The sequence below is a fragment of the Mus caroli genome, chromosome 3 (assembly GCF_900094665.2).
Source record: "Mus caroli chromosome 3, CAROLI_EIJ_v1.1, whole genome shotgun sequence".
NCBI lineage: Eukaryota > Metazoa > Chordata > Mammalia > Rodentia > Muridae > Mus > Mus caroli.
Window position 1 is genome coordinate 107,946,027 of NC_034572.1, and position 12,391 is coordinate 107,958,417.

At 33.6% G+C, this 12,391-nt stretch overlaps 1 protein-coding gene across 4 annotated transcripts in view; it reads left to right on the forward strand.

The window, feature by feature from the left end:
• The window catches only part of Col11a1 (collagen type XI alpha 1 chain), a 187,134-nt gene that overhangs the window by 85,908 nt on the left and 88,835 nt on the right, over positions 1-12,391 (forward strand). For all 4 annotated transcript variants that reach the window (XM_021159058.1, XM_021159057.1, XM_021159060.1 and 1 more), the window contains 5 exons: positions 3,816-3,869; positions 6,198-6,242; positions 6,613-6,666; positions 6,746-6,790; positions 11,831-11,884. In XM_021159058.1, coding sequence (XP_021014717.1) covers positions 3,816-3,869; positions 6,198-6,242; positions 6,613-6,666; positions 6,746-6,790; positions 11,831-11,884 — 252 coding nt within the window. The remainder of the gene's footprint in view (positions 1-3,815; positions 3,870-6,197; positions 6,243-6,612; positions 6,667-6,745; positions 6,791-11,830; positions 11,885-12,391) is intronic.

Genomic DNA, 12,391 nt, shown 5'->3' on the forward strand with positions numbered 1-12,391 from the left:
GGGTGCTCTTACCCACTGAGCCATCTCACCAGCCCCTACATTTTCTTTCAATAAAACTTGTATGATCTACTTAAAGAGTACTTTTAATTTTTCACTGGCCCATTTTGGTGTAGGTGACAAATAACATTCTTGATATTAAAATATCAATATCAGATAACTCCGTATCTGGATGACAGCAAGAATAAACGGTGTACTTAAAGGGATGGCTTTCCTCTGTTTTCCTTTGAGAGATTCCCCAAGTAGTACTTCATTTCTGCTTTGATTACAGGACAGTCATTAGCTGGCTTTTTGTAGTGATTTTTTTTCTCTTATTTTTGTGAATTTCAGTAAATATGACTGGTTCTGAGAAAAATCAATACATTTACTCATGTAAATTTACACATTATAAAGGCCACTTGTATAGCTTAACATGAGACAGTGTTTTTAGTAAATTTACAGAGTTGTACAAATACTTAATTTTTAAAATATTTATACCACCCTAGGAAGGCTTTCCATTCTACAATTCTAGCCAACAGTCTCTTTGCTTTCTGTCTGTATACTTTCCACCTGAATATTTTATAGTAATGAAATGTTAATGTTTAAAGCAGAAATTTCACCATAGCACTGAGTATCTGGTCTTTGTGCTTATTTTTCATTTTATAATACTTTGGATCTTACACAAGTGAGAGCATATATCTATAATATGATCCTTTTTGTGCAATAAGTATTACATTCAGAATAGAGTTGTCAGGGGTTCACCATGTTGGTTTGTCTGACTTGAAACTCTATGTGGTCCAGGTTGTTTTCTAACTCACTGGGACATGTCCGCTTCCATCTCCTTAGTGTTGGGATTAAAGATGTGCACCACCACATTTGACTAGTCCTGTACTTCCTTTATTTAGGGACTATTGAAGTTCATTATTTATGGGGATAATTAGATCATGCAGTGTATTGGTGGTGTTGAAAAGTACAGCATGAGATTTAGATATGTTCTAAAGACTATTTTAAGCCATTTATTTGGCAAGCAATATATTACTGAGCAGCACTGTTCACCTTGAGTCTCTGTTTTAGATAAGTAAACTTAAGCTTGACTACTCATATCTTCTGTTTAGCACTTCATAAACCTCACATCTATATTACAAATTGCAAATATGTACCTGTTAAATTTCCAACAGGCCCTTATTATGTGTTCCTTGGATTGTTAAGAGGAATTTTTCCTTGGCAAAATGAGTATATTTAATTCCATTTTTAGAACCCAAAGTAAAATATATGATTTGGCTCACTGCAGCTTAGTTCACATTGTACTCCAGTATTTTCTCTGTCCCAAGCATATCCACTTTCTAAATTCAAAGATGATATTGTCCTATCAAAAGGACAAGAAACTTAAAAGGACATATATTTAAGGATTGCATATATGGTCTGTACTTAATATCTTGCCTACACCAGGTAGTAAATATTTTATTTACTTTAAAGTTTGTAAATAATAATTATTTCATGTATGATTTAATATTTATTATATTATGGTAAGATATTTTAATATCTAAGAACTTTCATATAAAGTTATTTCCGCATATTTTTACTATATTTCTAATAAATGTTACTAGTAGTTTGCAATGATAAACTACCTCTGTTATTCACTCTGACATTTTTGACAAGGAGAGCATTTCCTGTGATTTAATTTGTGAGTTTAGAGTTCATATTACTCACATGCTAATTGATTTACAGAAAACAAATGATGTGACTCTGTGAGCTCAGTGAGAAATACCAAGACACAAAGTAAATGTCTACTAAAGACTGTGACTTTGAAAACTTGAATGACTATATGCATACAGACTAGGACTATGTCACATGTCACATAATAACAGATGTTGATATTTCCTGGGACTCACTCAACAAAGTGGATCATGCATATAAATTGCTTAACATAGTGCATAGAAACACTTCATACATTTTAACTTTTATTAAAATATGGAACATATGACATTCATTCATCTTTATTCCCACCTCACTAGGGACAGCATTGGGAGTTAAAAATGCAGATAGAACATTTTGTTGTCATGAAACCTCCATTCAAAAGGAGATGGATTGAATTCAATTTCATTTAAAAATTATCTTATTTTGGCAGAGTTTTAATATTTCTTGTCTTTTCTCAAATAAATATATATCAACGGCAAAGATCCATGTAACGTTGTGTGCCAAACCATCAGCACCTCTACTTGTGACAATAATGCAGGGAGTCAGTCTATGTTGGTTTACTTCATTTGTTTTGAAGAAACAAGAGCAGTGCCTTTAAATAAAGAGTAACTTAAGTGACAGACAAAATACTGCAATTAAATATTCGGTAAGGTAATGACTATGGAATGTAAGAGGGCTGCATATTGTTGGGAAGAACTGAAAACTTTAAGCCCTTCCACAAGGATACAAATAACTTAATATATGAAAGCCATTTTCAAGAGGTAATGTTTCCAAGCTTTTTGTTACACATGATTTAATTGGTGCTTCCCAGCCACCATGGGTACAATGCTTACCTTAAATACCCTCTAACAATGGAAATGCTGTGGACTGTCTTGGAGATTCAGACTTGCTGCTGACATCCCTTCTCCACTATCAACCCTTCTCACATCCTGGCAATGAACTCCAAGCCATATTGCCTTGGGCTTCATAAATTTAACATCCCCATTAGAACACTTAATTTTCTCTTAATAAAGGGTTTCTTGCAGTGTTTCTCTTTACAGTGTTCTACATTTAGGGATAATGAGGTCACATGGAATTAGAAACACTCAATAGTTGAGAAAGGACCAGAGTGATCCCCCGAGCAGTTACATTTTAGTCTTCTGTTAGATGCGTATTAGTTTATGCACCTTTTATATCAAAATAGATGTACCCTTAACAAGCCCTAATAAGTCATCCAGGAACTTATATTTAGTAGAAGAGTTTAAAAACCTGGTTATCCACCACTAGAATTCTGACTGTATCCATGTTTGTTAATAATAGAACAGTCTATTATATGCTATATATAGAAGTGTATACTATAACAAGCATATGTGCAAATCTAGATGATATAAATTGATGCAGCCTCTTGACAAAATCAAGAGATGTATGCATATGGACTGACAAAATAAAAACTGTTTTAGAGTAAACTTACCCTTCATTAAGCAGAAGGGTAATGTAGTAAATATATTAACTGTAAATGTATTCATTTATCACTGTCATCAAGAGTCAAATAATATATACAGCTATGCATGTTATGCTTTTATACAACCAAGAACACATTCATTCGGTTACATTACCACAAATACCCAAGTAATAATTGTCTCCTCTGACATTAAGAGGCTAGCATTAGGAATATTTTGTCCCTATTTTAATCTTACGATGTCACTGTCATGTATTTGGTCTATTATTTTCAAAGCATTCAGTCGAGCTCATAACTGGGTAATTTGGGTAGATACTTATATAACATTTTCAATGTAAATTTCCAAAGCTCTGAGGCTTACTCAGTGTTATGAGTGAATGCTTTTCTTGACCTGTATTATTTGCATTTTTGTTCTGTTAGTGATAGTTTATTGTATCACCTAAACACTAACTTGTCAACTTTACTAATGAAACATTTAAAACAACCAAGCTGACTAAACATAACATATTTTGATATTTGTTAAGTTCAAAATCATTTGTCATCATGTACTGTGTTTTTGGTTATTTATGGTACTGTTGAGCATTTAGGGATGGAAGACACACTCTCAAGTCCATGCTGTTATTAAGTGTTGTACTGATATCCACCATGTAGGAATTTTTACATTTTTCTTTCTTTTAAATCATATTCTTCTCCTTTTGATTAGGGGCCACAAGGAAAACCAGGGCTTGCGGGACTTCCTGGTGCTGACGGACCTCCTGTAAGTCAGAGCTGTCTGTGTTGTCATGGACATTTCCATAAGCAATCTTAAAAAATAATTTTGACATATGTCTTATAAATAATTATGTATAGGCAGTAATAAAAGTGAACTGATTCCGTAACTAAACATTGGTTTCTCTAGAATGCAATACCATTTCTATAAAGAAATATACGGCCCATTTGTTGGGAAGTTTCAATAAGATCACAGTAGCCTCTAATTGAAATAACCCACATCCTGCATAGCAGAACTTGCCCAAATCCCTTCTTCCTAATTCCACATGTTACTTTCTGATATCTACTTCAGCCTGCTTGGATTTTCAGTGGCTATTTCATTTGGTGTCTGTTACTTCTCATAGAGAACATGAGTTCACTCACTTTTTTAACTTGCCTCTTGGAGTCTTTCTGTCTTAGGATTTTGATTAATAAAACCCCACAACCAACAACAACCTGGGGGAGGAAAGGGTTTGTTTAGTTCCAGGTTATCATCCCTCACTGAGAGAAGTTTGAACAGGATGTCAAGCAGGGTAGGAACATAGGGAGGAACTAATGCAGAGGCCATGGAAGAATGCTGAGTCAGTCTTGTCCTTCTTGGCTTGCTCAGCCTGCTTCCTTATAGCCCCTAGGACAACTTGTCCCAGCTGGGTACCACAGAAAATGAGCTTGGTCCTCCCAACCTCTATAAGAAGATGCTTCATAGCATTGTTTGTAGACCAGTCTGTTTAGGCCATTTTTTCAACTGAGATTCCCCTCTTATTGAAAGACTCTAATTTGTGTAAGTGACCATAAACCTAGACACCAGAGAGGCCAGATGAAGGTATATGACAGTCACTGCTTTCTTCCTACATTATCCATGAAAATTCTTCAGGCTATAGGGGCATTTCTCCTCCTCTGGAAATATAGAAATATCGGTTATTTACTCTTTTTTCACAGATACATATAATTTCTGCCTTCATTTTAAAATTGTTATGTATGTTGTATCTTCAAACTTACATAGTCTACTGACAAGCAATATACAAGATTTCTTATTCTGTTTCTACCTGTGGTTATAGAGTGTATAAACTGTACTTTTTTTATTAATGACATCTGAATAGCATGATAATATGATTAGAATCTTTAGTTTTTCTATAAATTCCTATTACATATTCTTACTGACTTTTGAAGGTGCTCTTGTTTGCATAAAGAATATAAACCAAATGTAATTTGCTTTGTTTAAGACTTTGAGATTGAATTGTTATTACCAGATTTATTAATTTATGTGCTTTTTCTGATGTTTGAAAAGGATTTCATATTTAATGAAACTCATACTCATCAAATATGTTTTTCTCTAACTACCAGTTTTCAATGTTATTAAAAGTTACTATACTTGTACAGTTTTTAATAATCTTTTCAAATAAATCACATGATTGTTGGGGTTCGAGTATTAGCTCACAAACCACATGGACACTGATCTCGGTCAGACAGGGATAGTTTATTGAGCATATGTCCCAAGACTGGTGGATCAGACATGAAGGTCTAGATTCAGGAACTAAACCACAATATTGAGTTAAGATTGTACAGGGTTTTAAAGTCCAAATCCACAAATATCTGTGTCAAGTTATTTCACCAATCAGGATTTAGGGATAGGAGGTCTTCACAGGAACATATCTTTGTAGTAAACTTATCCTGTTTCCCTTGGTTGTGCTATTCAACTGTGGCAGAGGAATTGCCTTGTCTCATATTCATGCTTTAACTGGTCAGGAGGATGGGACTTGTCTCACATTCATGTCTTAACATACCAACCAGGATGCCAGTAAATGTTTCTTTTTGACAAGTAGGATATCAGTTCCCAGGGAGGTCTTGCAAACTTAAACTTGACTAGACCACTATTCAAAATGGAAGTCTTATTCAAAATAGTTTTTTATATTGATGTAGTAGTCACTTTTTGTTGGGCTCCATCCCAGGGGCAGCTAATACTATAAAAGCCTATACAAAGGTGCAAGAAGACCTGTTGGATGGTTGTTTCTGGTCTAAGCTTTTTGTGGGTAACTACACAAAATAATTCTACTGACTTCCATTATGATTGGTTCCCCAGGGCAAAGAACATAAAAAATATACAATCAGTCTTGGCATTAGAAAGTTTCCTAGTAACAGAAGAAACATGATTAAAGGTTCCTTAGAGTGTCAGGATATTCAGGTTGCAATTACGTAGTCCTTAACATTCAAATTAAGACTTAACATTCCATCTAGGACATAAAAATGGTCTGATTTTTTTTTAACGAGGCGGGGGTTAACAAGGTTAACAGTTACCATTAATATCACGCCTTTACCACTGTATGTTTGCTCCATGTAGGGTCATCCTGGGAAAGAAGGCCAGTCTGGAGAAAAGGGTGCCCTGGTAAGTTGCAGAGCATCTATTGAAGGTCCTGTCAAATTATAAGTGCTTTTGATATAATAAGCAAGTACACCTATGATAGCTAACTATAATTTTATGATAACAAATTTAGAAAATTGACTCATAATTTTTGTTTTAAGAATTCTTGTGGTGGCAGATCTGTAGTCTACATATTTAGTGTACATAAAATAATATATCATACTTAAGATGAATTCTAATAAGAATTACTGAATCTCTGTAAATTATGTAAATATTAAATTTTTACCTAGTATTTCCTGAAATCTTTATTCAACAAAACTGCAGTATATGAATGAGTAGTTTTGCCAATGTATGTTATGTTACATACATTTAAGTCACAATGAATCTTTTACAGGGTCCTCCTGGTCCTCAGGGGCCTATTGGTTATCCCGGTCCCCGTGGCGTAAAGGTAAATGCTAAATTATTTTCACATAATTTCATTTCTTGGTGAAGTGTTGTTGTCCTTAATGTTTCTATTTGTTCCATAGGGAGCAGATGGTGTCAGAGGTCTCAAGGGCTCTAAAGGCGAAAAGGTAACATATGATTTTAGGTTGCTTTAACTTCTAAGCATCCAGTGTATAAAAATTAAAGTATAATCAGTGGGCTTTTTTGTTTGTTTCTCAAATACATAGAACAATTACTTACAAGCCAGACATTGTGAGTATAAATTTATCTCAGGACCCATAAAAAGAAATTTGGTGTCTCAGAGTAAGAGCTAAATTGTAGCACAGATGCCAGCAAATGCCACGAGTGTGCACTGAATCCCTTTTAAATACATTTGTTTGACTTGATTAAACCTTAAGTTTGTCAGTCTGCATGGATTGGCTATGACACACGGACAATTTCCAGTTATATGTTAATAGGGCTTGTTTTGTCTCTACTAGAGCCCCCACCCCCAAACTCATAAGCTAAAACAAATAGAAAATATAAAAACGTATGTGTGTGTGTGTATGTGTGTGTGTGTGTGTGTGTGTGTCTGTGACTGGAAAAAATCATGTCTTCTTACATGATGCTATATTTGAAGCAACAATATTATTGGAGGGAAATAAAATGAAGACCAAGTAGAGTTAGATAAATGTAGGTGCTTCAGGCTAATAAAGGTTATGGCATGTTAATAGGGTTAGGAGATTTCCTATTTTTCTTAAAGAAAAGTGCACTTAGAAGATTTCCTATTTTTTTTCAAGATTTAAATTCGTTTATAAATATATTTGCACATCTCTAAATTCTTTAAAAGTAAGTTTTCAATGATAAAGAGTTACTTTTAATAATCAGGATCAGGTCTAATTCTTATTAAAATTGTATAAATATTCAAGCATAAATTACAAACACAAAGTCTGGCGTATTAGTAGTTTTGTTGAAATAAATATAAATATTTAAGAGCATTACTACATTGATTTCAAGGAAATAATTTAATTTTGAAACATACGAGTGTTAATTGAATATATTTAGTTTTAATAAGGGATAGAAAAACTAACCATAAATTATTCCTACCAAAAATTAATTTTGTGCAGAAAATAATCCTAAAAGATAATAAGTGTGTGCAGTATATAGTAAATTTTATTCTTGGAAAAATGTGGTGCGTTTTCAACTAAGTCTGCTACTTTGACAATCCCGGTTCATCTTGATCATCATGGATCGACATGGCTTAGTGGCTTTCTGTGGTATTAGGGCAGCAGTGATGGTCTGCCAATGCTGACTTGTAATTTCTGTATTGTATGTTTTCTGTTCTTTGACATATGCCCTCGTTCATGTTAAACACTAATTCAATGGGTCTCCTGGGATTAATACCTACCAATGATTTTTTAATAGTCCATGTTTAAAAGAAAAGTGCTTAATTTAGGTGGAGTGTGGTAAGTTTCTAGAGGGAGGATCAGTTGCAAAGTGCAAACAAAATAAATTATGGATGTTAAGAAGCAAATGAGGAAACATCAATGCAAAGAATAAACAGCACACTTCTTACATTGAAGTGCCAAGAAATTATTGTTTACCTTGAATTTTTGTTGGTTTCCGAGGAAACAATAAAACAAATGGCCAATAGTTAAAAGTTTAAATTAGAATCAACATTCTGGACTCTGATTATAATATCATCTAGAATAAATGTCAAAGAGGGAAACTTTTTTCCATTTTTTTTTTATACTTTATCTTTAAATCTAAATTTGTAAATGCTCTACCTTTGATCCTACCTAGGATGACAAACAAATGATTTATTCTTTATCTAAAGTTTGAGGACTTTGGGTAAAATAATTAAGATTAAATAGTAGGTTATATAGCCCATTGTAGATTAAGAAGAGATGGAAGCTCTGTCATGGGGCACTGTTGCTTCTTTGGCAGGAACTTCTCTAGAACAGTACTACTAAGAAACTGAATCACCAAAACTTCAACAATCCCAAAGTAAATAAAAATATTCTCCATATTCTGTAAGAATACTCCTGGTTATTAAATGGTGAAAGCGGGAGTTAGTATACAGAGATTCTAATTCTCCAGGCTTTTGATTTCATATATGCCACGACATCTCCTGTCAGAGGGAAAAACCAAAAAAAAAATATAGGTGAATTATTTTTCAGCTCTAAACAACTTCAACATCATCTTTTTGTTCTGAGAATTAAGATTTGTTGATTTTAGAACTTGAAATCTCATAACTTGGAATGTTAATGATGATCAATGATATGCCTAAAAAAACTGCATTGTAATTTTTCAGTAATGAGAAATATTTAGAAGGAGCCCAGAATAACCTTTGTTGTTTTGTTTAAAAAAAACCAACTTGAGTAAATATATAAATTGAAGCAAGGTAAAATAAAACCACACCAACTAACTAGGATTATACAAAACAATCCCCACAACTTTTACTGACTCTTAGACACAGCACACGGCTTTCCTTAAACTGAACTTGGCAACTCTGTAATTACCTTTGTCTCAGGGGAGACAGCAATGACAGAAATGGATAGGCAGTGAATGGCCAATTTCAGCTCTAAAACCTTTTCCATTGCTCTTGAGGCATTCAGTACACAGAACAGCCTGTTCTTTAAAAGGCCACCTTGTCACTAGAGACTTGAAAGCATCATGGTTTACTCCTGAGGAAACAGTCTGCAGATGCTCCTTTAGATGTGTTGTAGGTTTGGTCACCATATCCACGTTTAGTCTTTCTATTTCCCTGCACCAAAATATTTCATGCAACCATGCAAGGTTCTCAAATCTGTGCAGTAGCTAAGTCCTCTTTTCTTTTAAAGCTAAATTTCATTTCATCACGTATGTCAGCTATTTTGGTCTGTTCATTAGTATACTTTTTTGATTGCTACTTTATTTTTGCTATTATGCCCACAAATATAGGTGAATAAATACATTCTCTAGATACTGTATCCATTTATCTTGTACATATTCAGAACTAAAATTTTCACGTTAATTTATAATTCTGTAGTCCCTCCAATTTTCGTTTTCTCTTAAAGCACAGAATTTCAGATAGCTTTACACTCTTGTAAATACATACACCCCTTCCTCATACTTAGTGGGACTCATTCCCACTTATTTTCATTTTCCTAATGATTAATGATGTTGAGTATTGATGATGATCATCCTTTAATGTACATATGGGTCTATTTGTTTTCTCATATTTTGTGAGTTGCCTCTCTATTCTGCCTTCAATGTCTTTAGAGAAACATTAAAAACTACTACAACAACAAAACCAAGGCTGAAACAATGAAAAGGTTTTGTTTGAGGCCATGATTTCATTATTGTCAGTCAACCATAATGGGGAAGTTATAACAGATAAGACTCGATTGTGCAGTGCAGACATGGCAGAAACTTGAAGCTGATTACCATGCTCAAATGCTGCTTTAGTGAACTCCTGCCAAGTGGCCACAGCTTCTGAATGCTCACAGTCAAAAAATAAATAAATAAATAAATAAATAAATAAATAAATAAATAAATAAAAAGAAACAAACATTCAAAGCATGAGCCTTGAGTTCACATTTCATGTAGTCTTTATAGTTGAAATGATGACATTTTCTTGGCCTTTATATAATTTATAGGTTGCCAATTAAAACTTGAATATTTTTCCAAATGTTCACTTAGTGTTTATTGAATATCTTGGTTCCTAAGTTGTCAGGGATTTAAAATGGACCTATTGGCTATTTAGGAATGATTATTGGTTCTATCACTTAGTGGAAACAATGGCCTATTGTGATTAAGTGCAAAAAGGCATATTTTTGTCATAATGGATATCTCTTTTGGAGCACACACAAAGTAAAAGTTAATTTTATGAGGAAATTTTAACTCAAGAAGAATATCAAGTCAGAATTATGAGTTGACTGGTACAAGAGAGGCTAAAACATTGAGTAGATAGGGAAGGTTCTGCGTCTGGGAGGTCTTGGGAGAGGGCATAAATATGGCCAAAATACATTGTACAAATTCTCAGAGAACTACTAAACTATGTGGTGTTCTATCTTCATCTATTGTTGATACCAAAAAAATATCTTCAAAATGCTTTCCTGACTTTGAACACAATATGTTTCTATTTAAAATATTATGAAAATCCAAACCACCTTGTTTTCCTTGAAATTAAAGAAGCAGTAAACTACCTCTGAAACTTTCTAACTTCCGGATGAGAAGCATAAAATATTTGCATAGTCAAACTGTCTCTTCTATCTGCAAAAGGATGCTCACATAGAGCATCTTCTTTCTGAGCAAGAGATGGCAAAACTGTCAATCTGTATATGTAAGGGGAATTGAGAATTTGCTTATTCTTCACCAGATAACACAACACAGACTAGAGACCAATTTGAGGCACAAGATATTTATTAAGTGAAAATTACATAAACCATGAATACTCTTTCTTGTTTTATTATATTTTATTATTTAAAATATTTTTAAATTTAAATATACTTTGATTATATTCTTCTGCTCCCCCAAGTCTTTTCAGATCCTCACTTCCTTCTTACTGTCCTAACTTTAAGTTCTGTCTCCAACTAACAACCCCTCCAAAACTAAGAAAACAAAATAAAACACTACCCAAACACAAAACAAAACAAACAAGAAAGTTGGCACCAAATTGTAAGTAATGAAAGCACACAGAGCATTATGGAGTCCATTATATGTTGGTCAACTTCTCCTGAACCTCAGACTCTTCCAGAGTTTTGACATTCCCAGTGTCAGACCACTGGAAAAAACTGAACATCATGAATATTCTTATGTACAAATGTGTGACTTAGCGCAAAAACATTTTCTCATGTTCATTAATTTATGTTAATTAAAATTATTTAAATATTACTTTATGTTTAAATATTTAAAAGAAATTCTAATATAAAAAGAATAGCTGTTTTCTTTAAGAGACGGGGAAGACATAGTGAATATGTATGTGAAAACCTCTTTGACATATACTCAATCATTGCAGAAGTATGATAGGACTCTGGACATAAGGAAGCAGTAGGTCAGGGATGGAACAGAGGAGGCATGGTTTCATGACTGGAATTTTATATATCTCAGGAGCTTCTTCTAATTATTATATTCATTTTATATAGGTTTATTTTGGATGATTCAAATCATCAATTAAAGTTTTTTTTATTCATGTTATTTTTTAGGGTGAAGATGGCTTTCCAGGATTCAAAGGTGACATGGGTCTTAAAGGTGACAGAGTGAGTAAAAAGAAATTTTAATCTATACATTTTTAACACACTGCATGTTTTAGTTAAGTCTTCTACTGCTGAGATAAAGCACCATGGTCAAAAGAAACTTGAAAAGAAAAGGGTTTATTTTTCTTACAGTTACAGGGAAATGACTGTCACTAATAGACGTTAGGGAAGACTCAAAGCAGGGGAGGAACTTGGAGGCAGGAGCTGATACAGAGGTCGTGAAAGAGTGCTGCTCACTGCCTTCCTCTTAACAGCTTGGTCAGTTTGCTTTCTTACTGCACCAGGACTATTGTCCCAGTAGTCCAACAAATGTTCCACATCCATCTTCAATAAAGAAAATAAACCTAAAATACACAGATCAATTTGGTATGGATACTTTCTCAATTGAAGTTCTTTTTCCAGAATGACTCTAGCTTGCTTCAAACCAACATAAACATTAGATAACACAATGTATACATATATAATTTCTTAGCATTAAATACAGAACACAAAGGTTAAATGAAATATCAG